The sequence below is a fragment of the Stigmatopora nigra genome, chromosome 2 (assembly GCF_051989575.1).
Source record: "Stigmatopora nigra isolate UIUO_SnigA chromosome 2, RoL_Snig_1.1, whole genome shotgun sequence".
Classification (NCBI taxonomy): domain Eukaryota; kingdom Metazoa; phylum Chordata; class Actinopteri; order Syngnathiformes; family Syngnathidae; genus Stigmatopora; species Stigmatopora nigra.
This window is the reverse complement of record NC_135509.1, coordinates 2,124,630-2,150,204: the sequence shown is the minus strand read 5'-3', so window position 1 is coordinate 2,150,204 and position 25,575 is coordinate 2,124,630. Positions and strand designations below refer to the sequence as shown.

Genomic DNA, 25,575 nt, shown 5'->3' with positions numbered 1-25,575 from the left:
TCGCCTCACATTAAGATTTTTCTCTCGGAATATAAATTCTTACGGTAGAATGTTAACATAACATCTTAAAAACTATTTTTAAAACATTTCTTTAGGTAACTCTGCCAACTATGAATACAAATCAAATAATTAATCCCACAAAGAGAGTTCTGTAGCAAATTAGCAATTACCAAATACGTAAATCGTATTACTTTACCTCCTCAGATTCCAGGAAGACTCAACGTAGCCAACGGTGGGGGTGCCAGAGTCGACTATACAATATTCTCGCACGACAATGTGATTGTAACCTCCCTCGGCTACACCTCGCGGTTATCCGATTACGTCCTAGTGGGAAATAACAGTCGGCGCGTTGGAGGAACGGAGGAACACGGCGCCTCGCAATTAGTGGCAAATTGGAGCTAATAGTTCGTCGAGTTGAGAAGCAACACATGGCAAAAGTAATTGCACAAGTAATTAGCATTTAAACCATCAGGATTCATAAATGCTTCTTCCACAGGTATCCAATGCTTGTAATAGAATAGATTTAATCTTATATATTGATCTCAGTTTCATGGAGAATATAATCTCATTTATTTTGGTTTTGATCCTGAGAGGTACTTTTAAATTTAGTTTGGGGTTTTTTTATTGTAGAAAATTGGGTTAACGTTCGTGGAAAAGAAATGTGGTTGACTTATTTTATGAAAAAAAGTATATAAAGTCAATTATCGTCAAAGAATTGATTGGTTAAAATCAATGCAGGCATAAAACGGTTAAAAAATGTTGAGAAAATATTTTAGAAATTGATACAATGGCATTTTATATTTAAAAAACATTGCAAAGTAAAAGAAAATTTATTTTCAATCTGTCAACAGACAAAACAACAAAGTATTCTTTTTAATATGACCCGCTTAAACGAGAAAACGAGACTTATTAAATTCCGCCCCAGAGAAAATGTTTTCCCTTTCTTGTACATCCCGATCATCAAACAAAGTGGAAACCCACACAGCCGTTTTTCCGTTTCTTCTTTCCCAAAAAAACAGCCAAAACCTAAAAGACAAACACGGCTCTTTTATATTCGCCAGCTCAGAAGTGTTCTGATAATTAATAATTCATGGCTCTCATCTGTCTGAGAACATTAAGCACGCTCTTCTTTGACTTTTCTTGTTTTTTTTTCTTCCCCAAAGCACTTTTGCACCCAAAACAACGAAAAAACAAGGCTAAGGTGGCGGAGGGGAACATGGCGGCCACTTTTTATCTAAAACAACAAAGTCGTTCATTCTACCGTGTCTTACGCTTAGCTGATTCATTAGCGCGCCATCGGGGAAAAACAACGTGGTTTTGTCGGAGATTAAACACGAGAACAGACGGCTTTAAATCGCCATAAATTATTGTTGTGTTTCAGCCGGACAGTTGTTTGCGTGTCAGTTGGGAATCGTCATCATTGTGAGTCTTTAAATATTGATGCCTGCTTATGTTTAGTAGTTTGAGCTATTCATTTTGCATAAAGAAAATCGAAGACACTAACAACGAAAAACTTGTACTCATAAAAATATGTTGATACTACAGTATGACTAAAAAACATTTTTTGGGGGAGACTGTTGTTCATTTAAAATAAACTAATACTTATAATCTTAGTCAAAATGGATTAGATGCTTTTCTATGTCAATGAAAGTGAGTACATTTGTTTTTTAATCTGATAAATGGCACTTAACATGATATCAAAACATATTAATATTATAGTGTTTGTTAAAAAATGTAACTGTTTTATGCTGCCAACTTCAAAACAAAACAGACCATAGCAGAAACTAACGTTTTTATTGTGCAAATCTAATCTTTACACATACATAATTATTGAACAAAGTAAAGTATTAAAGTATTCTATCTACCATTAAAAATATTTTTGTATAGCCATTCTACCAATTTAGTTTCAGTACCGAACATAAACAGGCATTTATGTATTCAAAATAGTTTAAAAAGCAAAAAGTAGCTTTGTTATGAAAATTAACAATAGTAAAATGTCCAAATAACATTAGTTTATTAAAATTCACCAACTTTCTACCTCAAAATTTCACATACTACCATCCTTAGCTCCACTTACATAGAGCTAAAAAGTTCTCATTAATAAATAATGTATCAGTCATAGGACCCCAATGAGAGTGAAATATCCTTGTGTCAGTAACTGAAAGATTCCCAACAGCTAACTTGAGAAGGCAACGAACACACAAGGTACACACCACGTACGCACACCCCCACTGTGCGGTTACGGCGGTGTGGCCAAGCACGAAAAGCTCCTAATGAAAAAAAAAGTGAGTTTGCAGTCATTTGTTCAGCCACAGTTAAGGTCAGACCACAAAAGACTGATGGAGTCTCTCCCTATTACAATCTGCATTTACCAGATAATCTATTATTTATATATACACGATATTAAAACACCTGGGTGGACGGACCACCACCACCACCCCCCAACCTCGCCATTGCGAAAATCCCCAAAGCGACGTCGGCACAATCCGCACAGCAGCCAATCAATGGAATAATAATCTTAATAATGAGAAATGGCTTGGCCGCTTGGGTGAATATTTTGTAACGCTCTGCTTAAAAATGATAATAATAAGTAAAAAAGCCGTTTCCTGGCTGTGTTTCAAACTGGAGAGAATATAAAATGAACAGAATAAAATTTGACTAATGTGTGCGCCCAGTTGGAAAAATTGGGGGGATTCATCGCCTGCTATTTTGACTGTCAGAAAGGATTTTATTGAGTTATGTAAGAGGTACTCCGAGTGTACTTTATGTAAAGATAATGATTAGAAAAGATTTAAAGTGACATTGAGCTAGTTGGAACTCTTAGTACTAGATTGCTTTTGCAGAGGATAAAGAAAACATGCCTTCTAGAGCTAATTTGTCCAAATGAGAGTTCCGTTTTTTTGACTTTACAGATTTTTTGTGCATTTTTGGATGGCAAAGTCAACCAAAACTTTTCCCCTGGATTTTCTCCGATTGGGAAAAAGTTTGGAATGTACGATAATTCACAAAAAATCCGAAAAACATCACGAAAAATGAAGTTACGAACTTTTCTAGTCAAGTCAATTGCTTCGCCATTCCATTTCCTCTGCGAATTTTGGAACAAACAACAGCTGTCTTAGCTAATTCTCTTCATTAGCACTTTGCAAACTCTTCGCCATCCTCCGGGAAAACGAGCCAATTATAAACGATGGAGTGAAAACGAAAAAAAAAAAAACGTATCATTTTCACCTTTGACAAGGAGTTCCGAAAGCACGTGTGAGCGGCGGGGCGAGAAGCCCGCGGCGACGGCGCCTCCGCCGCTGACGGATGACAGCGACAAATCTAAGGCGACAGCCACTTGAAGCTGTCGGCGGAGGAGGGACGGCGGCGATGGCGAGCCTCTCGACACGCTCGCCCTGTCTGACAAGCTCCCCGTTCTCGTCTCGATTGACGCGACTCCGGTGGAATGACCACGGGGAAGTCAACAATGGCGTTAACGTTCACTTCCTTCATTGCAGTCTTGTATTGAAAGGAATTAAACAAATAAAAACGACAAGTTGCCAAATGAATTAAATTAGATCCAGTAAAAAAATCTAAAACTCAGAATAAGATGGACATTTTGCATTCTGCTAGCATAGTATTTTTGTTGTCTGTATCATTCCGTTAAAAAGTAAGTTAGACTCACTTATTTATATATTTATTCTTGTATTTATATATTAACTTACTTATTAACTATCTATTTATGTCTATAATGTCTTTTTCTGTGTCTGTATTCTCGCCCTCTTACTACTCTTATCCAATTCTGGTTGTGATGTCACTACTAAAAAAGTGGGCGTTCCCCGTGCACTTTTTTGGAGAAACTAAAACACAACAATCCGATATGCTTGCCAGATTAGTTTTCTACATGTAAAATTAAATTTTTGCTGTCATTTTAATGTACTTATCTTACACGGTTGCTTCTTTACGACTATCTCAATTATTTCATATTCATAACCCGTTTTGGTTAGCTAACCCTGTCATTTTAATTCCCATCCTTGCCAACCAATAACAGAAGCCTCCGTTACACCGCCTCTTTTAGAAATTCGTCAGGTATGCTTTTATTCGAAAGGACAAAAGGACCAACGCCAAAGGTCAGTGGAGACATGGCGGCGATTGTACGAAAATCTTAGCGACATCCCGTGGTTTCTTATCCGAGATTGACACGAGCCGTGCAGATAACATTCGTCTTGGCGCCATTGTGTTAAACGCCTACCTTTTGTAAGCGTTTAGATTTGTATTTTTTTCTCCCCCATCTTCTTGCCTGTCAATATTTCTTGATGTGTGAGATGATGGCGAGTTCCAGATAAACGTGTCATTGGCTCCCATTCGCTATCGATCGCCGACTGGCCGGCTGTGCTGATAAATTGCTCAGGTGAAATTATCAACTGTTAAGCATAACAATGAAACTCGAATTTAAACGTTTATGAAAGATAAGTGATTCCAGGATATGAATTTCTCAATGTACAATCAAAGATTGCTCTTATAATGTAATATATATTCAAGGACGACAGTATAGTGTAGATGTTTTTGTTCCTAATCCGGTGTTTAAGACATGCTGGGATTGGTGGGCGAGCAGGAAATTGACTCAGCGTCTACTTGATTCCAAATCAGCGTTCTTTGTTAAAGTTTTGCGTCAAGGAAAATCACTTGTTAATCCCTTTCCCTCCTGGCTGGTGCAGCCGTCTGCTTCAAAACAGATTTGTTTGTCCACAAACATGGCGACGACGACGTACGCAATCTTGAATGGAAATCCGTGTCGGCGCTGCCTGTTGGGAGCTAAACAAAATCAGGTGCAGTCATCAGTGCAGATGAGCCAGTTTATCAACGTTGCCTTGAGGAACAACAGACGTGTTCAGAGGCTGCCAAAAAAATTGCCAGGCCTGTTTTTTCTTTTTCCAGGGAAGGAAAAATCAAACCCAGAAAGATAAACAGGAAGCGGCGCTTTTCATTAGCGGGCTAATAGTTTGTTGGCATAAAAGCTCCTTCTAGATGACCACATTGAAAATGTATCCCAATAGAACCGTGACTGGACGTTTTGTAACCGGTCTTTTGGTCAAATGTACTTTGATATTAAGTGGTACTTAGATATTAAACTCTCTCTCAGATATTCAACTCCCTCTTAGATATTAAACTCTCTCATGAATATAATTTTGAGAGCTGGTTTCAACTGTAGTTAGATACTAATCAGTACTTCGATATTAAACAGTTCTTAGATATTAAACAGTACTTAGATATTAAACTGTACTTAGATATTAAACAGTACTCAGATATTAAACAGTACTCAGATATTAAACAGTACTCAGATATTAAACAGTACTCAGATGTTAAACAGTACTCAAATGTTAAACAGTACTCAGATGTTAAACAGTACTCAGATGTCAAACAGTACTCAGATGTCAAACAGTACTTCGATATTAAACTTTCTCTCTTAGATAATAAACTCATGAATATAATTTTGAGAGCTGGTTTCAACTGTACTTAGATATTAATCAGTACTTAGATTTTAATCAGTACTTAGATATTAATCACTACAGTACTTAGATATTAAACAGTGATGTCACACAATGCAGCCTTTTTCCCGTACTGTTAAATTCATTAAATTTCATCAGCCTTTTAGTCAATCTTGTCCTAGAGGTCTTGACAAAGTAAACTAAAGCTATTTTGTAAGACTTGCTTCTCTGTTGATGAGGCCAGCTCGTTTCTGCGCCCCCGTTGCGAGGGTCCCGGCATGGGGTATGTGGACAAGATCAATGGCGTGACCAAACACAATGCCAGATGAGTTTTACTCGCGACGCGCTGCATTGATCTCTGTTGTCGATGCTTCACTGGTGACGCTTAAGTGCGCTGGAGGGAAAACTTTTGTTTATTCTCTACTTTTCAATCAGTTACAAATTGGCTTTTTCAGGCGGGAAGAATGACCGCACGTAGCGATCAACTGTTTGCCGAGTGATCCATCACTATAGCTCAATCTGGGTCGGTGTTGGAATCCGGGGAGAGGTGATAGCACTCCTTTTTATAATAAAAAAAAGGCTAGTGTCAACAACAAAAAACAAGAGAAGAAAGAGAAAGTGTTTGTGCTCAGTGGAACAGAAAGTTCAGAACAGCAAATGTATCTTAATGGAATGCCGGCAGCAGGTATTACACAGAATCTCCATCAGAGCCCATCAAAGCGTGGGATGTAACGCGGTGGAATATCAAGTGCGGCCATCTTGATTGTTTACTACGTCGCTACGCCATGCTGCCAACGTTGGATTTATGTTTTCGTACTGTCTACAAAGTCAATTGAACTTGGAGGGATGGGAACTTTATCCCAAAGTCACATTCAGGGAAAATTAGTCTATTATTTATATCGAGGGTAAGTCATCAATTTATCAGTTTTACCTAGAAATTGTGTTACTTAAATACTACTCAAACCAATAAAAGAAACATTTCAGCCTATTCTAGATTTACTGCCCTCAGTGCGAATAAGCAAGGATGGATTTGGACGATCAAATAAAAGGATTGAAGCATGTATGAAATCCATGTTTTAGCAGGCCCTCGGCATGAAGACACTTAGAGGAATGTTATGCTTGAGCGAATAAAAACCTTTCCTTTAGACCCATACTTAAACCCAATAAAATCCTTTCCGCTCACTCGGCTAGCGTTGTAGCATGCGATGTTCGCCCAGCGTGGATGCAAATGACTCCAAAGCTTGTTTCAAATTTCCGCTAGAGAAACTGATGATGGGTTTTGCTTGCTGCCAGTTTTCCATTGCCAAAAAAAATGCTTCTTAACCTGTATTTTTGTTGTGGTTCAAGGTATCGTAACTGTAATGGCTCGGTAGCGCCTTCCAGAAGGCCGCAGGTTGAATTGGTGGAAGTCAGGATGCGTATCGTCTTTTAGGATGAGTTTTTTCCGCTTCAGTTGGACAGGGTAGGTAGGGACAGTTGATGATCTTTTGGGCTGTGTTGATCACTCTCTGTAGTCTTTTTCTGTCGGCTTCTCTGCAGGCTAATATATCTTTTAGCATGTATGCCTGCTACCCTCATTACGCCCACTTATGAATGTGTTAAGTACAGAAATCACACTCGTAACTAAGACTTCTAATCCAAGGTGGTGTGTGGTTGAGAAATAACTGTAATTTAATTTGCTGTCTATGTTCTTTCAGCACTTGTTTGACGTTTACCTTGAAATATCTTGTGCCATTTGTATGGGCTGGCATTAGCATTTGAAAAGTTAGCATTGTTCGCCAGTTATAGACACACAAAACGGTGCTCCCTCGTTTTTTCAGAGCTCAGTTTGTTTTCTTTCCCCCACCTGCCGCACTCTAAAGACCCCCACTGCGTCTCTGCCAGGTCAGACCCGGATCCCCCCGGGCTTGCTGCGAACCCCTGGGGGTCTCGCTGACCGCTTCATCTTGTCCGATAAAAAGCCGCCTTTGAGCGGGGATGGCGGGGGGGCCGGGGTGGTTGTTGCCCTCCCCGGATGGAAAGCTTTAAGGTAGAATTGAAGCTGCTCTGAAATTATTTTGCTGCTTTCACTTTGAAAGAACGGCCAGGAACCGTTTAACCTTAAAATAGCCGATCTTTAAAGATGGACAAATGAGAATTCTCTTGTTCGCAGGAATGCTTTGTGTCATGGGGGTGCATGTCATTGCATTTAGAAGCCTTGGTTTTTATAGCATTATTTAAGTCGGAAACGATAAATAGGGTTTATCTTAATTAAAATGCAGAACAGTTTTGGTATGGATAAGAAAAGGCTGTAACAAAGTAAAAGTTGCCAAGGGTAGCCATCAAGACAACAACAAAATAGAATTAAAATACTTAGTTTTACAATTTAGTATGTACTTGGATGAAACTGACCAATTATTTTAAGTAACAGATGCAAAGTTTTTCATTATGTTGAGATGAATAAACGGAAAACTGTTTCAGGCATTAGATCGTTAGCCTTTTTGATTCCTCAGTATCTTTTTGAAGTAATTTCTGCAAGATAAAGGGTGCACTACGTTCGTGTTGTTTTTGTTTGGGTCCTGCAACTTGTCTTTTGAAGTCACTTTCACTTGCTTTTAGTCCTGCTGTGATTGAACCATTTTCGTCATAAACACTACTTGTTAGCAAACAACTGATTCTACTTACACCTGAATGGCATACTTGTTAAAACTTCGTAGTACACTATCCTTATATTCTTAGCGCTAGCCAGTTGTTTTGATTGACTCCCAACCTCCACAAGGACGAATGCAATCCTTACGTTTTGCCGCATTACGCTGCTAATTAGTCACATTTTATAGAAAGGCAATCGCCATAGGCGGAGCTTGCGGTTTTCCCTGCTCCATTGGATGCCTGTTTTTTTTTTTTGTTTGCTTCAATTGCTTGCGCTTAATCCCTCTCATGTCGGGAAACAAAAAGCCGTCGCGCTTGTCTCGATCTGCTTTGGAGACGTTTTGTAAGCTGCATTTTCGGGCTTTTTGTCAACACGGCGGGGGGTTTCGGTTGGCCCGATTCCTGCGAGTTGACTCCACGTTAGTAGGACGGAAGGGTCTGCAAGTCTTGACCAAGTTGCTCGATGGTTTTTGACCGTTTTTTTTGGTTTATTTTTAAAACCAGTCATTTTTAAATAGCCTTCAAACTGTGTAGTTATCACAATCTAACTTATGTTTGTTAATATTTTTTCCCAATTGATAATATGCTAAGAAAAACTACTCTGTATTTTCTCAAGTATTTCTCCCCCTCCAATATTTCTATATTTTGAAGTCATGCTAAACCTTGACATGAAACAAATATGGCTTAGCCACAGTTCATGTTTATTTCACTGTTAAAACCTTGTTTCGTTGAGGCTAATTCAATCTGGCCAATGTATACTTCCACTCCGATTCATGGATCTTCGTCTTCTTTGAGATGTTGTCAAGCCTCTCGGATATTTCCGGACCGCCAAAGTCCCCCCTGTAGGAACCCCCTCGATCAACTCCTACACGAAGAAACCCCCCCACGATTGAGTCCAGCCACAGTCGCCCTCAGGACGCCTGGCACATAAACAAAAACACAAAAGGAAGGTTTGCGATTGCCAAGAGGTCCGAGTACTCGGAGGACATTAGCTCCGCTTTCTTTCCCACTCGAGCATGTCGGCAATCTCGCAATTTTTTGACGGCCGCGCCCCGGGCTGGAAATCAGCCAGCGTATCTGCAGAGCATCCACGCTTTTAGCCAACCGGGTTCTTTTCACCGTGTCCGACCGTCAGTCCGGAAAACGTACAATGTGTTGTAAAGCTCTGGTGACGGAAAAGTTGGAATTTTGTAGTTTTTTGAAAATATCTTGAAGTTTTTGGAGTAGTATTCGGTACTATTTTTGACGGTCAAGAAAAGTTGTGTGTTGAGATAGGTGTTTCCCGAATTTGCAGTTTTATGAGCTGTTGCTAGTGTGCTTGTCATCACGGCCAATATCAATCCGCATATGAACATTTTGCCGCTAACATGCTCGCCAAAAACGATGCTTTAGATTTTCTCTCATTGTTTACTCACCTTTGTGTGATGCGCCGCGGCGTTCCGGTCCAACAGATTGGACACGCCGGCACGCGGGGGACGCCCGGAACTAATCGGCTTCGCATTCAGGTGACGGCACGTCACCATGGAGACGGAGCCTCTCCCGTAACTGGGATTGAACACCCTCGCCCGCTTTCTTTTGGGCGCTCTCTATCTTTTGGTGTCCATTTTTTTGCATCATCTTCCTCCTTTTTCCTCCTAGTCTTTACTTATTTATATATAAATCTATATATATGTATATATGTATATACATGTGTATGTATGTGTATATATGTATATGTATATACATGTATGTATATACATATACATGTGTAAATATATATACATTTATATATATGTACATGTGTATATATACATACATGTATATACATGTATAAATATATACATGCATGTATATATACACGTGTATATATATATACATGTGTATATATATACATGTGTATATATACATGTGTATATATACATGTGTATATATACATGCATGTATATATCCAATTTTATTTTTTAACTAGACTACTGTAAAAAAAATATTCAAAATACATCGAATTTAAGCTAACTGTGAGGCCGATATCAATATTTTCAACATGTACTGCGAACCATGAAATATTTTCCTGCTTTTCCCCTTCCGAAAAATATGCCATTTATTTTCTGTTGTTCAATCTTACTCTAATCTAAAAAAAAAAGTACAGTAAATGTATTTCCCCCCAGATTTCGGCCATTTGCTCACAGGACGAAATAGGGAAATAAGCGCTGGTAGCGAGCAGCCGGATTTCATGAATTTCATTTCCTTCCATATTCACCCTCCTCCTCCTCCTCCTCTTCGTCCTCTTCCTCACGTGCAATTACAAAACAGTGTTATTTCTACAGCGGGAGCAATATAGACTCTTGATTAAATTTGTTTACACGTCTCTCCCTTGAGATAGTGTGCCGAGTTGTGGACGTGATAGTGCATTTTAACGTAAATAACAACACGCAAATTATTAAATATAGTCATATTTCAAACTAAAGACCAGTAGCATATCTGTATCACCTTTTAAAAATATCGAAAAATGCATTGAAAACCATTAGTCGGAACATTGTCTTGTTCGGTGCTGCTTTGTGATTGGCTAAGCAATATTGGAGGTGTGGCCAATCTTATGGAATCACTTGCCAAGTTCCACTTGGGACAGATTTTATTCCTTATTGTTTAAACTTATCTAAATCTACATCCTAAAAGATTTACCCACGTTATTTAAATTTCACTATTTATTGAGCGAGTTTTATTTCCAAATGCAATATCTTTTTTAGTGCCTTAAGCATAAATATGATATTTTTTCTTCTAAATTTAATTGTTGCAATATGTTCATTTGGAGGAACCCTGCAGAGACCCCTTTGCAAGTATTTCTCAATCTTTTCAGCATATTATGGAATTAAATAGCCTTTTAAAATGGAAGGTTAAGCATTTTTAATGAGGTTGCTGGATAACCAAAACATAATTACAATAGCGAGTTGCCGTCATTCCATCCCAGAAGCTCTAGCTACATCGTATTTTTATTTTTTCCGCTTGTATTTGTTTTTAAAGGGAAAAAAAACTTGCTTCTGTCAGTGTGTATCTACAGTTTGTAGTCATGACTTAGACTTGCTTGTATTCTTTGCGGTAAAATTCAGTCATTCACGTTTATTTTTTAATCTATAAACCATTTTGCTAGTTTACTAGTCCATTATTTCATGCTATATTTAATTCTTAAGACTTTTTTTTTTTTAGATATGAATGGCTTAGGTAAGTCAGTTAATTGTTTGTTAGTTTATTTTTGTTTAGGTTTTACAGTATTTTTAAAAATAGCCAAAAATATCTTATGCTGTGTCTGTATTCTCACCCTAGTTGAAATTTCCCAAATAGAAGATAAATAAATGTACTTAATCTAACTAGATATTTATTTGGCAACTTTCCAATAGTACATGAGTTCATCATTGCTATAAAATAATAGAAAAGTTGCTAGTTTAAAGCCACATAAACAATTAAAACGACTAATTTCTACAAAGTAACCACCCATAGAAAAACTTTGTTGCATATTTTCTCCCCCTAGAATACTCTAAATTCCATTTTTTCTAAATTAAGATTTCCTATCCATCCAAATCCGAGTCTGCAACCAATCCTGTTTATTTCCAGGTATTTTGGGGTAAACTCTTAACGAGGCCACGTATATCTAGACTGGCTAAGAGGGTCAATTCCAAGCGTTAATGATGAGTTTTCCCTGGCCGCCAAGAGAAAAAGGAGGACGGCTCATTAAAGCCAATCGCAAGGATGGAAAGAACGTCTCCTCACCTTGGATATACTCGGAGAATCTCACCCCCACCCACCCCCTCGTAGCTCCCCCCTCGAGTCTCTGGAATGGAGCAGTTCTCAGAGCAAAGCGTTTGCGTTGACAGCTTGAAGTGGACAAAAGGAGCTGACAGCTCATCTTCTTGGGCTTCATTCCCTCGCTCCATCACTCCTTTGTCTTTGTGGGGGGTTTTTTTGGGGGGGGGGCAGGGGGGGTTACTTTGGCTTCCCATCGTAGGCACGCGAACATGCGAACACACAACTGTCAGAGTTGCTCCGGTAGGGATTTATCTTTTGACTGGACACACATTCAACTTGTCTGCCCGTGTGAAACTGAGTTTTCAGTCCAGAACATAACATTGTTGCAATGGGGTGAGGGAGGGGTGTCCCTCAGGGATCCCTTTTAGGGGTACTTTTATTGACCATTTATTTTACGGATTCTGTTGGGGAAATTGCTTGCTTAAAAGTTGTTGTTTTTTTTAATATGAAAACTAAACGGTTACTAAAATTGTCATGACTAGTTTTGATCCAACTCCAAAGATGTCTGTTTTTTTTTGGTAAGATATGAGGGCTAACTTTATTTTTTAATAGACGATTAGGATGAGATAACAAAAAAAAATTGCAGGTTTTTAAAGTAGTTTTAAGTATTAACCTAATGGCAAAATGGATGGTATTGTAAAATATGTCGGAAGTTAACTTTGGACTGTAAAAATAGTTCGTAAATTTATTATATGTATTTAATCGCAGTAAAGACATAAATAGTCAAAAACAAAGCTAAAATATCCAAAAGTCTTTTCAAGTATTGACCTAATGGCAAAATGGAAGGTATTGTAAAATATATAATGATTTTTGCATTGTAAAATATGTCGGAAGTTAACTTTGGACTGTAAAAATATTTGATGAATGTAGTATATGTATTTAATTGCAGTAACGAACTAAACAGTCCAAAACAAAGCAAAAAAAATGTTGGTCTACATCACATAGGATTATTTTTGATAATCAAATTCAATGGTTTCCTACATTGATTGGAGATAAGATGTTAACGCTAAGAAACGTTCCATGACATATTTAAGATTCTTTGTTAATGATATCTTTGTCTTTTCCAACAAAAAATAGGTAGCTTGCCATCTTTTGGACACCATTTTCCTCTTAGATGCTAACAGTCGAGATGTATGCGACTAAGCTGCTTGTGAATTCCGAAGCCAAAGCGCGTCACGGCGGGGTCAGTCAGGATAATGGAATGGCGAGCCTGAGCGCCGCTCACGGGGGGATCCGGGTCTTTTCTATTAACTCCGAGGCCAAGCGGAGGGGAATCCGGCCTCGGCGCTGAACCCTCCAAAACCCACGGCAATCGGTTGAGTCCAAATTCTCAAGCGCTAGGTAAAATGGGGCAGAAAAAAAATGTCCCACAGGGTCCGCCTTAGCCATTGAGCCAGCGTTACATCAGCCTGCTTCAGCCCGATAACATTTGGTCCTCGCAAAATCCATTTTTTATATTTTTTTTTGTGACATAGCAGGTGTGAAAGTAGAAGCACTTTATTTTCATAGACAAAGAAAATCCTCACTGTTTTCCAGAATTGTTTTTGGCAAAGCCAGCTGGACTTTGACACATTAACATGTATTATTCGGCAGGAGCTCTCAATCTTTTGGGACAGAATTTATAACTTGGTTGTGTTTGGACAAAAATAATGCTAAAAAATAGTGGAATATCTTTTTTTAAAGAAGAAATAGGAGTGTATTGCTTTGTTTTTAATACTTAAAAATGTCATCCTACAAGAGTAATGTTATATTATGTCATGTTTGGTGGATGTAAAGAATGCTACTTTGTATTATTCCATCTTTTATTCCGGAATATGTGCCGTTATGTAAGAAAAAAAACTCAATGGTTTTACTATATGTAACCTTGTAGTATTATTTGTATTATTCCATCTTTTATTCCTGAATATGTGCCGTTAAGTAAGTAAAAAAACGCAATGGTTTACTATATGCTACTTTGTATTATTATTTGTACGATTCCACCTTTTATTCCGGAATATATCCCGTTATGTAAGATCTGTTAAAAACGGATGGGATTTATATTCCAGTTAATGAAGCTAAAGCTAAACCAGGGAATTGTAATTGACTTAGTGTTGAAACGGCTAACTTTTCTTCAACAGGATGTCATTAAATGGCGATTATTTAACCGAAAGATAACCACGCGCAGACACAATTATGATAATGATATCGGTTTAATGATAATCGGCATTAATGAGTGGTTGTTGTTGTTGTGGTTGCAGGTGTCTCCCGGGGACAACCAAAGCCCAGGCCTGCTGCTCACTCCGGGCGTGAGGTGGGGACAGACGCCCATCAATCAGCTGACGCCATGGGACACGGACGAGCCGCCTAGCAAGCAGCATCGAGACGGCGAGGCTACGGGTAAGTCTTTGGCAAATTCTGCAGGCTTTTTCTAGCGGCGGCCTAATGGCGCATATGATTATGAAACTGTCAAAATCGTACATGCGGGAAAAGCACATTAGTGGTCTTCACAGGCCTTGTCAAAAGCGCCGTCAAGTGCTAAATGTACGCCGAGTCCTTGGGTTACCCTGTCCGACACACAACTTGCAACTTTATGGCACCCCTTTGGGTCGCCTGGGCCATAGTTTTTGCTTAGCTCGATCCTACTTCGAACCAATTGGACGTCAATCTGTGTATGTATATGTGTGAATATATATATATGTATGTATATATGTACGTATGTGTATATATATGCATGTTAATATATATGCATGTATACAAATATGCATATGCATGTGTATCATCTAGATATATATGCATGTACATATGTATATGCATGAGTATCATTTTATATATATATATATATATATATATATATATATATATATATATATATATATATATATATATATATATATATATATATATATATATATATAAATGTATTATATGTGTATAAATATGGGTATATATATTTATATATATATGCATGTATATTTATATATACATGTATATATACATGCATGTGTGTATATATATGGGTATATATATATTTATATATATATGCATGTATATTTATATATACATGCATGTGTGTATATATATGGGTATATATATTTATATATATATGCATGTATATTTATATATACATGTATATATACATGTATGTATATATATATCTCTATCTATAGATAGATGGATAGATATAGATATATATGGAAATCCAGGACAGTACCCATTACCTGACTGACTTGTGACATCTCCATCAGCACCTCCAGCGTCATGAATATTGCCAATGTCTCCTTTTCTATCCATCCTTTCTTTTTATTCTCCTTTTTAAGTGCCATTTAGACTTTAGCCCTTTTGACTCATGGCTCGCTTATTTTTAGCAGGTGGCAGGGAGGCCTACCATGGCAAGGAGGCATCATTTAGGTGCAATATAGTTGTCTTCCCAACGCCTCGAGCGCCTCAGGCTAGGAAATGATTGGCTCCGAGTGTGCGGATAAACACAAAGTCCACCGTGGCTTTAAAAGCACATTTCATGTGCTGACTCTCATCATCATGTTGATCTTACACTGGGGTTAATTAAACATAAGGGAGAGAAAAATATTCCTGTTTTCTAAACCCTTAACAGTTAGTAGAATAAAGTCAAATACTAGAAAATGATGTAAAAGCCCAAAAATGAAGTCATCGTAATACTAATTGCCAAAATACTTCACAAACATGGCAGTTTTATATGCAAAGTACTTTTATTTCATAACTAAATGTCCACAGAATCTTAATTTTATAGTCCAAAAATGAATGCATACTAAAGATGAGAAACAGCAGTATTTTTTTAATGTTTGTATGAATTATAATTTACCAAACGCATGTATTTATGCATGATAATTCACATTGAAGTTAGTTCAATGAACACCAAGTGCAGTTAGGGGGTCATGAATATGAATATAGACTGTGTAAACACTACATGTTAATATCCATTATAGTCATTGTACTTTTTAATTATGTATACATTATTTCATCTTGTGTTCAGGAGTATTTTTCTGCTGCCGACTCGAGAAACGTTATATAAGAGGATGCAAAACAGTGTTTATTTTCCGACAATGGCGCTAAATTAAGCTAAATACTAAAGAATTTACCATTGGACAGACTGCAAGTTATTTTATCCAAGCTAAAAAAATACTATAGCTGATATTTATAGAAGGTTTAAATACACGTTGAGTGCATGTATGAAACAAAATGTTTTATTCCCCCTCTAGATTCGCCACCCGCGTCCTCCGTACCGAAGCGTTTCAGTCAATTTGGAGTCTTCTCCAACACTCGCCTCTCATCCCATTTGATCGTTTAATAGCCGACTTCAAACCCTCGGCTGTCAGCTCGCGTTCCCAGCTTTGTCGACGACTTACTAAAAAATTGCCGCTAATCAGCCCTGCCTTTCTTATCGGAAGAAATCCACCTAACCGACGGGTGTAGAAAATAGAAAATAACTTTACCGATTTGTCTTGAATTTTTATATTCCTGTTCCCCTCTCTTGCAGGTCCTGCCTGGGTGGCATCGGTCCCTGCCGTTAGTCAACCGAGCCTCCTTCCCCATACATACGCACTTCCCCATCCACCATCTTACAACCACAGTATAACGGCACAGTCGCCCATCATTGGGGTGACGTCAGTGCCACCACCCCATCATCAGCACCCTCTAATGACCGCCCACTTCCAGCTGACACCTCAGTCCACCCCGCAACCACCCGCCATGATTATGAGCCTTCCAGGCCAACCACACTATGCCACAGCGCCATCCAACCACATGGTGCATGGTTTGATGGGTAACGGGCATCTAAGCGCCCAACACCCGGGGCTCATCCAACTTACCAATGGACAAGGCGCCGCCACGGCCGCCGCCGCCACTGCCGACAATCAGGAGGCTCTCAACGGCGTCCAAATGCTTCGCACGGTTGGGATGGGGAAGTACGAGTTCAGCGATCCGGGGCATCCTAAAGGTAAGAAATGCGAGATGCTAAATTTAGCAGGTAGCTTGAAGATGGTAGAAGAGCTTTTTTGATTGGGTTTTATTAGCAATGCAAGATTTTGTCTTTAATTACTGTATTTTTATCAGTTTTCTTAGTTCGGCCAAACCTAAAACTTAAAATTACATAGATGTATGTTAGGGCTATAGTTTTAAATTGTGATCGATAGTTAACTTGCAATTAAAATAGTTTATAAGGCCCACCACATTGTAAGGCGCACCCTCAATTTATGACACATTTTAATACTGTATATTTATGCATGTATGTTAGCACTATCAGTTTTTAATTGAGATCAATAGTTAACTCAATTTAAATAGTATACAAGGCACACTGGATTATAAGGCTCACCCTCAATGAATGACACATTTTAAATGTTTTTCCATATATAAAGCACACTGGATTATAAGGCGCCCTGACAAACTTTCCGTTGGGTGGGTGGGTGCTTACGGTGGGTTCAAATTTCGGTTAATCAGACATTGAATTGGCTTCAACTACTTCTAATTGAGTTCTCTTAAGAAGCAAGCTAACCTTAACCACCAATGCGAATCCACTTCAACTATTTACGACTATTTACCTCCCCCTCCCCCAATCCCAAAACCCGGCAAAGTTGATTCACGACCCGCTGGTTGAATCTCCCGTCTTGTTTCGACCTTGGAGTTTATGACGAAAGAGACATGTCAGAAACAGATGTTCGCAATTCCCGGTACAATTTTCACATTTAATGAAGCTTTTCATTTAGGTTTAGATTGTTTTCCCCCCTCCCAACGCACGCCGCCGTAGCCCCCCCTTGCCACATCCCCGACTCATTGCGATCAATAAAACAAAGGCAAATGAACTCGTAGATTGCAGAAAAGCAATTATTTTGCGGCCTGCCTGCGCTACATTGAAATGAGACTGTAGGTAGAATTGCAAACGGATAATTAGACAGGATTCTTGGCTCTATAAAATGAGAATTTTTTGCTGCCTCCGGCATGTTGAATAGGCTGTCACGATCCATTAAGCCTATACGCGTACGGCGGCAGAGTTGACCTCCTACTAAGAAGCCTAGAACGTTATAGTTTGATGGCGGTTACGGCGTGGCAAAACCCAAATTTGTCCGCCTGAAGGAACGGAACCATCTTTTGCAATTATTACATTTTCACTCAATTAACCTAAATGGCAGCGCCGTTTAACACCTGCTAGAATGGTAAAATATCAATAAACCTGCAAATCTGAGAGGTCAGAACAAGTCCATGGGTTCAGAGACTTAATTTTTTTTTTGTAATTATAAGAGTAGTGGCTAAAAAGTTAAAGACAGACTTGAAAGTTCACGTTAAGCAATTTCACTTAAATTTTAAAGAAAAAAATTTAGTTAAAGCAAGAGACTCAACGTAAAGTAGACTTCAGGTACCTTAAGTAGTTTAAACTCAACATTTTCCGTAAAATGTACTACAGTTAACTGATTGGCTGCCAAATTCTCTCAAAACTGAAACTCAAGATTATTTATTTTTTTAGGTTCGTTTGGTCGTCAGTCAAATGTACTTGGATATTAAACAGTACTTAGATATTAAACTCTCTCTTAGATATTAAACTTTCTTCCATGAATATAATTTTGAGAGCTGGTTTCAACAGTACTTAGATACTAAACAGTACTTAGATACTAAACAGTACTTAGATCTTAAACAGTACTTAGATATTAAACAGTACTTAGATATTAAACAGTATACTTAGATATTAAACAGTAAACTTAGATATTAAACAGTACTTAGATATTAAACAGTAAACTTAGATATTAAACAGTACTTAGATATTAAACTGTACTTAGATATTAAACAGTACTTAGATAATAAACTACTTAGATATTAAACTCTCTTTTAGATATTAAAGTCTCTTTCAGATATTAAAATCTCTCTCTCTTAGATATTAAACTCTTTCTCATGAATATAATTTTGAGAGCTGGTTTCAACTGTAAACCACCAAAAGACCGGGGGGACCAAAAGACCGGCGACAAAAACGTCCCAAAACGATCGATAAATTTGTATCCTATCTTGTAGAACAGTTTACAGGATAAGATGCCCAATGACTGCTCGCTGACGTTTTCAAGTGATTGCTTGGCAAAGAGCTGAGACGTCCTCTTGAGTGTTGTCGTCGTATCTTAACAAGTTACTCGCCCAAGGACATGTCGGCAAGGAAGGTTGTAGCGTTTTTGGCATTTGATGGCGAGGCGGACTGATGCCCACGGCATCCTAATCCAACGGGCCGCTAAGTGTGTTTGCTTCTGGGTGGGGATATTTTGTCAGATGACAAGGCGCAAACAACACAGTGGCAGAAATTGCGCCTGGTCTTTTGATCCCGCTTTGCTTCAAAGGCAGCAATTTGTCTTCGCTCTGCTTCAATGAGCACGTTTTATCCTCCGCGTGCACCACTGTCGATACGAGCCCGAGTCACGTTAGCCGCTCTGTTGTCCAATTGTAAGGCAAACATACCATGCCGTATGTTGTACGTATAAAGGGATCAAAGACTGTCAATGTACTTTAAAAAGAAACCAAAGAAACTAAGCTATGGAAACTGTAAAGTAAAAATATTATTTTGTATGTTTTCCCTCTGCATAGTTGAAACTGACAACCTCATTTAAAGTATAGTTTATAGCAGTACTAGTAGTTGAGACTTGTTAATTATTAAGTGTGTCATAGTGTGGTTTATTTTACAACAGTAAATTCAGTAAAATTACCATTCTAGTAAAAGTAGCACAAAATTCAAGTACTGTAATCCCTTGAAAATCATGATTAATATATAACTACCATTTTTTCAGGGCTAAGTCCTAGTACCAAGAGTAGCTTCCACTTATGAAATTCAACATGGATTTTCATATTTTCACGAACTTTAAACAAACAAAATGTTTAAAAAAAAATAAATTAATAGCAGAAAAAAATCCCAATACGTAAATTCATGGTAAGTAAAGTCTTGATAATCGAGGGAACACTAGTTTAAAAAAAAATAAATACAATGCTGTCTTTACTATGCAAAACTTATAGCTAATATATGCATAATGCAGTTATTTGAGGTAGGACCTTTGGTTATCATTATTATTTTTTTACAATGCTGTCTTTACTCTGCAAAATAAATGCTCATAGTTAAATTATGCATCAGTTATCTGAGGTAGGACTATAGTTTTTACCTTATTTTTTTAAAATCTGCATTATACATCCATAGCCTATCACTCTTGTTTGCTTATGTCACTGATCTGATGTCAATTTTACAGAACGCCATGGACATATTCTGAATGAATTGCATTGAAACGGGCAAAAGGGAAACGTCGGCGGCGTGCCTGCCGTCTGCTTTGTGTGCACTTTTAACTTCCTCTCCCGCTGTGATGTTTCAGTCGCCGCTCTATAATTTTGCCCACCTTGTTTCGCCGCCCACAGCAGGCACTCCTGGTAATACCCGTCTGTCGACAGCGTTCGCTTCCCCTCCTCTTTACGTTGTTTTTTTTTTTTTCTCTCTTCCTTCCATTGAACTCAAATAACGGGCGCAGCTGGCCCGGACGCACTCCGCGCTGAGAGTCAGTGACTGACATAGTTGATTAAAGGTCTCGTAAAGAACGCGGGCCATAGGCCGAGTCGGCCAGGCCGACCGGGGCTATTGAACGCCTCGTTCAAATCAATGCCGGCGTCCTGATGAATGTCAGTCGCGGGGAAGTAAGTGTTGAGCTCAGCAAGGACGTGTCCGGCAATTGGATTGATATAAATGCCTTTAAGTACTTAAAAAGAACATAAATCAGGGATTGTGGACTTGTTTTTTAGGGCTGAGGGATTGGGAAATATGTTTTTTTATTGATGTGATTTCAGTTGCCGGATAAAAGAATAAATAGGATCGTCCAAATATTAGATTCAAGTCACAATATTACCAGATGGTAGGCAATTATTGTAATATTACGAGGTAAAAGTCGTAATACTATGAAAATTTAATTGTACGTTGTAATACTACGAAAATTAAATCTTACATCATAAAATACTACGAAAATTAAATTGTACTTTGTAATACTATGAAAATTATATTGTACTTCGTAATACTATGAAAATTATATCGTACTTTCTAATACTACGAAAGTTAAATCGTACCTCGTAATACTATGAAAGTTAAATCGTACCTGATAATACTACGAAAGTTAAATCTTATGTTGTAATACCACGAACGTTAAATTGTACATCGTTATACTACAAAAATTAAATTGTACATTGTAATATCCCAGAATTAAATTCATTGTAGTACAAAATAAAACTCCTTATATTACTTGATTTAAAGTTATATGAAGCTAAGGTTGTTCTAAGGTAGGCGAACATCCATTTTAAATGACTTGGGTATAAATCGAATAAGTCCATTTTAAACACTAAAGCCCCATTTGCTCTTTCTCCAAACTTGTCCAACATGAATTTTTCATCTCTGGACAGAAATATTCTCCTCCATATTCTTTTCCTGGCTTGCCCCCCTCCCCCTAATTTTTCAACCCAGAGCACTCTTTCATTGTGTGGTTTGACATGTCCATTTTGAAAAACAAGATTCCGATCTGACACTGAACGTTTGCCCCTACCGGTCGGTCTTCTGCCCACAGAAATAAATGAAATCAACTCACCCGAGGAACCAATAGGCTCACTTTAGGCATCCACGGGCGGCGACGCGTGGCGACACTCGGGATCCCCGTCTGCCCCGGGAGTTCATCTTCCAGTCAGTTCACATCAGACCTTATCAGCCAAGCAACCGGCGCCCCCTGTGAACGCAATTAAGATGCCCCGCCGAGTTAAGATCAACGCAGTGCTTTCCCATCCAATTGTGTATCTTAAAATTCAGTCAGACTTACTCGTTTACTGCCGATTACTTTTCTTTGCGGTGAGCATAGCAAACAAACAAAAAGTCGTACATTTTCTACCAAATAAACAGAGCACCTTATAATCCAGTGAGCCTTTTTTTAAAATGTCATTCATTGAGAGTGCGCCTTAGAGTTTTGAAAATACAGTACTTAAAAAATCCCACCCACTGTTATTATATACAGTGTACACTTTGAAATGATCCAAAAACTCAAAATACTACATTTTCTCCAAAATAGACAGTGCCTTATAATCCAGTGTACTTTTATATATGATTTTTATTAAAATGTCCTTCATTGAGGGGTGTGCCTTATAAACCAGTGCGCCTTATATATGGGAAAATATGGTACTTAAAAATCCAAAAATTCAAAATACATACATCGTAAGTCAATGTGACCGTTAGCATTAGCTTTGTATCTTATCTGATGGTAAATTCCAAGCTAAACATGCCTCAGCAATATCAGTCCGACATTCTTCGTCATTTAAATTTCAGAAGAGTTCCAGTGAGTCATCGCGAGTCATTTAACGATGGACTCGCCAAGTCCATTAATCACGGCAGGCTTCATTAAAGCTCGTCCGATATTTTTTTTCTTCTCTTCTCCCTTGCCAGTTTTGTTTCCTGTGTTGAAGCCTGTGAAAAAAAATTGTACACCAGCTTGAGTGGAACTGAGACAGATGTGGTGTAAAATATGCACACGCGGGAGTTGCTGACAGGGTGGCAAATAGATTCGGTGCGGTGGTGCTTTCGTGCCGCCATTATCCGTGTAGTTGCTTTTATACATCACTCCACAGTGATAATGAGCAGAATGCTTAGCAATCCCTTGATAGTAATTATTTTAACCTCTTAAAAACAGAGTAATGTTTGCATGTCAATTTTAACCATCGATTATCACTGAATTTTCGGCACTTTTTTCGTTGTTTGGCATGCCTGCGACTTATACTCAGGTCTTTCATTTTGTTTTCACTCTAATTCCGAACAACTTATATTTTTTTTCTTAGGCTAGAGTTAAATAAAAATACATAAAATCCCCCTCAAAAATTGAACTTATACACCAGTTTTTTTGCTCATCATTATGATCTAGTGCGACTTATAGTCCGATTTATTTTTATTTTTATGCCTATTCCTATTCTTTAACATTATCTTTAGTTAAGATATGTGTGGCTTCTATCTAGAAGTTTCTAGTACATCTACACCCCAACAAAAATGTAACTTATAGACCAGTTTTTTGCTCGTCTTTGTGAATTATTTAACTACTGCGACTAATAGTCCGAAAAGTTTATCTATTTTTAATACTCTTCCTATTCGTTAGCATTCTATCTTTAGTTAAAATAAGCTTAACTCCCTTCCAAAACTTTCTAGTACATCTAGGCCCCAACAAAAATGTAACTTATAGACCAGTTTTTTGCTCTTCATTGTGAATTTGTTGACTACTTCGACTTATAGTCCGAAAAATATTTTTTCTTCATGCCTATTATTCCTATTTATTATCACTCTATCTTTAGTTAAGATAAGCGTGTCAAAGTAGCAAGAATAAAGTGCATTGGAGTTCGTCAAATACAAAAAGCCGTCACCCGCTTTCCCCTCGTCCGTCCTCGTTATCGCCTTTTAAAAGCGAGGCGCTCCCGCCAGGAGCCCCCGCGCTTTATATGGGTCCATACTTAACGCTAGGATGGCGTATAGCTCATTAAGATTGATCATCCTTCGCCCACCGCCTCGCGTGTACCGCGCGGCGGCTGCGGCGGCGGCTTCATTAATCACTGGGATCTCGGAGATAAAGCTCCTGAACATCAGCGGCCCAACCTGACAGATCAGGTTGTACATGCATAATCACATCCTGGGAGCCGTCCCCTTTCCACCTCCATACTGCACTTTCATCGACAAGTCACTTCCGTTGGAGGCATGGCACCCCCGTTGCTAATATTTCCCAGCAGTCTTATACTCACCATAGGAACAGTATCCTCATAATAATAATAAATTTAAAAAACTAAACAACCTGCTGCCCTCTAGTTGGACCATAACAGCCAAGACAAACAGACTCCAGATCAGTTTCTTTCCCCAATACTCAACTCAATCAACTTAATCAAGACTTATTTTTTACTACACTAAAATTCCATAGGCTGCTAACCACTTTAGTATTTTTTTCTACCTACTTAATTATGCTACTACTTACTCATGCCGACTACTTATCCATAACAGCCAAGACAAACAGACTCCAGATCAGTTTCTTCCCAATACCCGTCCCCCTACTCAACTCAAGCACTTAATCAAGACTTATTTTATACTACACTGAAATTCCATAGGCTGCTAACCACTTTACTCAATTTTTCTACCCACTTTTGTTACCACTTACTCATGCTACCACTTACTCATGCTGACTACTTCTCCATATTGACGACGACTTCTTTCTTAAGTTGACTGCTTATTTTTCAAAGATAATTTGCTAAGAAGAAAAAAATGCAATTTCCTCCAATGCAGTTTTAATAGCCCGTAATATATTTAGTTAGCAAAGTGAAGTGGGAGCTGTTAAAGAGGGGAGAAAGATGTAGAAACAGCTGGAGTCCAATGGCTTCGGGGTGCGTCTGTGCTTACTAACCTCCTAAAAAAAACTTCTCAGAGTTTTTCCATGAATTCAGCCATTAAATAATGTTGATTTTTACACCCCAAACAGGTACAAGGAGCCGTTTACAGACTCCAGTCACGGTAACTTAAACAAATGCTCGTTTCTTCATTTTGCTAGTCAATCTCAAACAAACATACCACAAAGAACTTAAACTCCATCTGGAGAGCTTATTTGCACATTCTTTTAAATATTGGCTTCAGTGATATTTTGAAATCGGATTCTCAATATGAATGCCGCTCTCAAGTGTTTATTTTTAATAGCTTGCCTCAATATGAATTTCAATGAGTTTATCGTAACCACAGAATTAAAACAAAATCATTCAGTCTCCATTTTCCAAATTATCACTTGGTGCAGAGGTTAATGCTACACTATATTACTTCATAACTTCACTTAATATTGTATTACATCAGCATTTGGAATGCTGACCTAGTTAATAGGTCAAGTATATTTATAAAAACTGCATTTTACGATAACAATATAGAGCGAACAAACAGACACTTAAGATGAAATATAAACCGTTCTATGTGGGAAATCTGCCTTAACAAATCTTTTTAATACCATTTTTAATGTCTGCAGTGCCCTCCACGATTTGCTACAAATCGAAAGACTCTATCATAGTTCGTTTTTAATATTGTGTGAGAGAGACGTTAAATAAAATGCGGTCAGGAAAGGAAAGTGACCTTACAGGACTATAAAATGACATCAGTTTCTTACAAGTATTGAAGTTTGACCATTGAGGGCTTTGTATGTAACTGGTTAAATCCGGTTTGAAAATGTTGTAGAGCTACAATGTAAATATTTAACATGTATCATAATTTTTCTATTAGGCAAAGAAATTTGCAGTTTTGGGCTTAACAAACTTTACTTCAATTGCGGACTGCTAACAACAACATTGAAGGTGAGAATACAGACACAGAAAAAGTAGAGTTTTTGTGCTAAAATTGTTGGCGTCCCCACGTTTTTCTGTTTGGAAAATCTGTAAAATTTCTCCAAAACATACACTATTTTTTTTGTTTCTTAAAAGAATTGCAGTACTGCGAGTAAGTTTAAATCATCATTTCTAATTTAAAAAGAAATATCGCACAACTATAGACATTTTTCGCTAATTCACTCGAATACTTATTAAATCCAACGTACATTCTACGCAAACTACGACTCTTGTTATCTAAATTTCCCGTAGAATGGATTTTTTTATGTGATTAAATTGAATTAAGAGCGTGATTACAAAATGAATTAAGACTACTTTACTTGCCTCTGGC

At 38.0% G+C, this 25,575-nt stretch overlaps 1 protein-coding gene across 2 annotated transcripts in view; it reads left to right on the top strand.

Moving 5' to 3' along the window:
* The window catches only part of klhl29 (kelch like family member 29), an 89,795-nt gene that overhangs the window by 19,804 nt on the left and 44,416 nt on the right, over positions 1 to 25,575 (top strand). For both annotated transcript variants that reach the window (XM_077740989.1, XM_077740996.1), the window contains exons 5-6: positions 14,111 to 14,249; positions 16,366 to 16,824. In XM_077740989.1, coding sequence (XP_077597115.1) covers positions 14,111 to 14,249; positions 16,366 to 16,824 — 598 coding nt within the window. The remainder of the gene's footprint in view (positions 1 to 14,110; positions 14,250 to 16,365; positions 16,825 to 25,575) is intronic.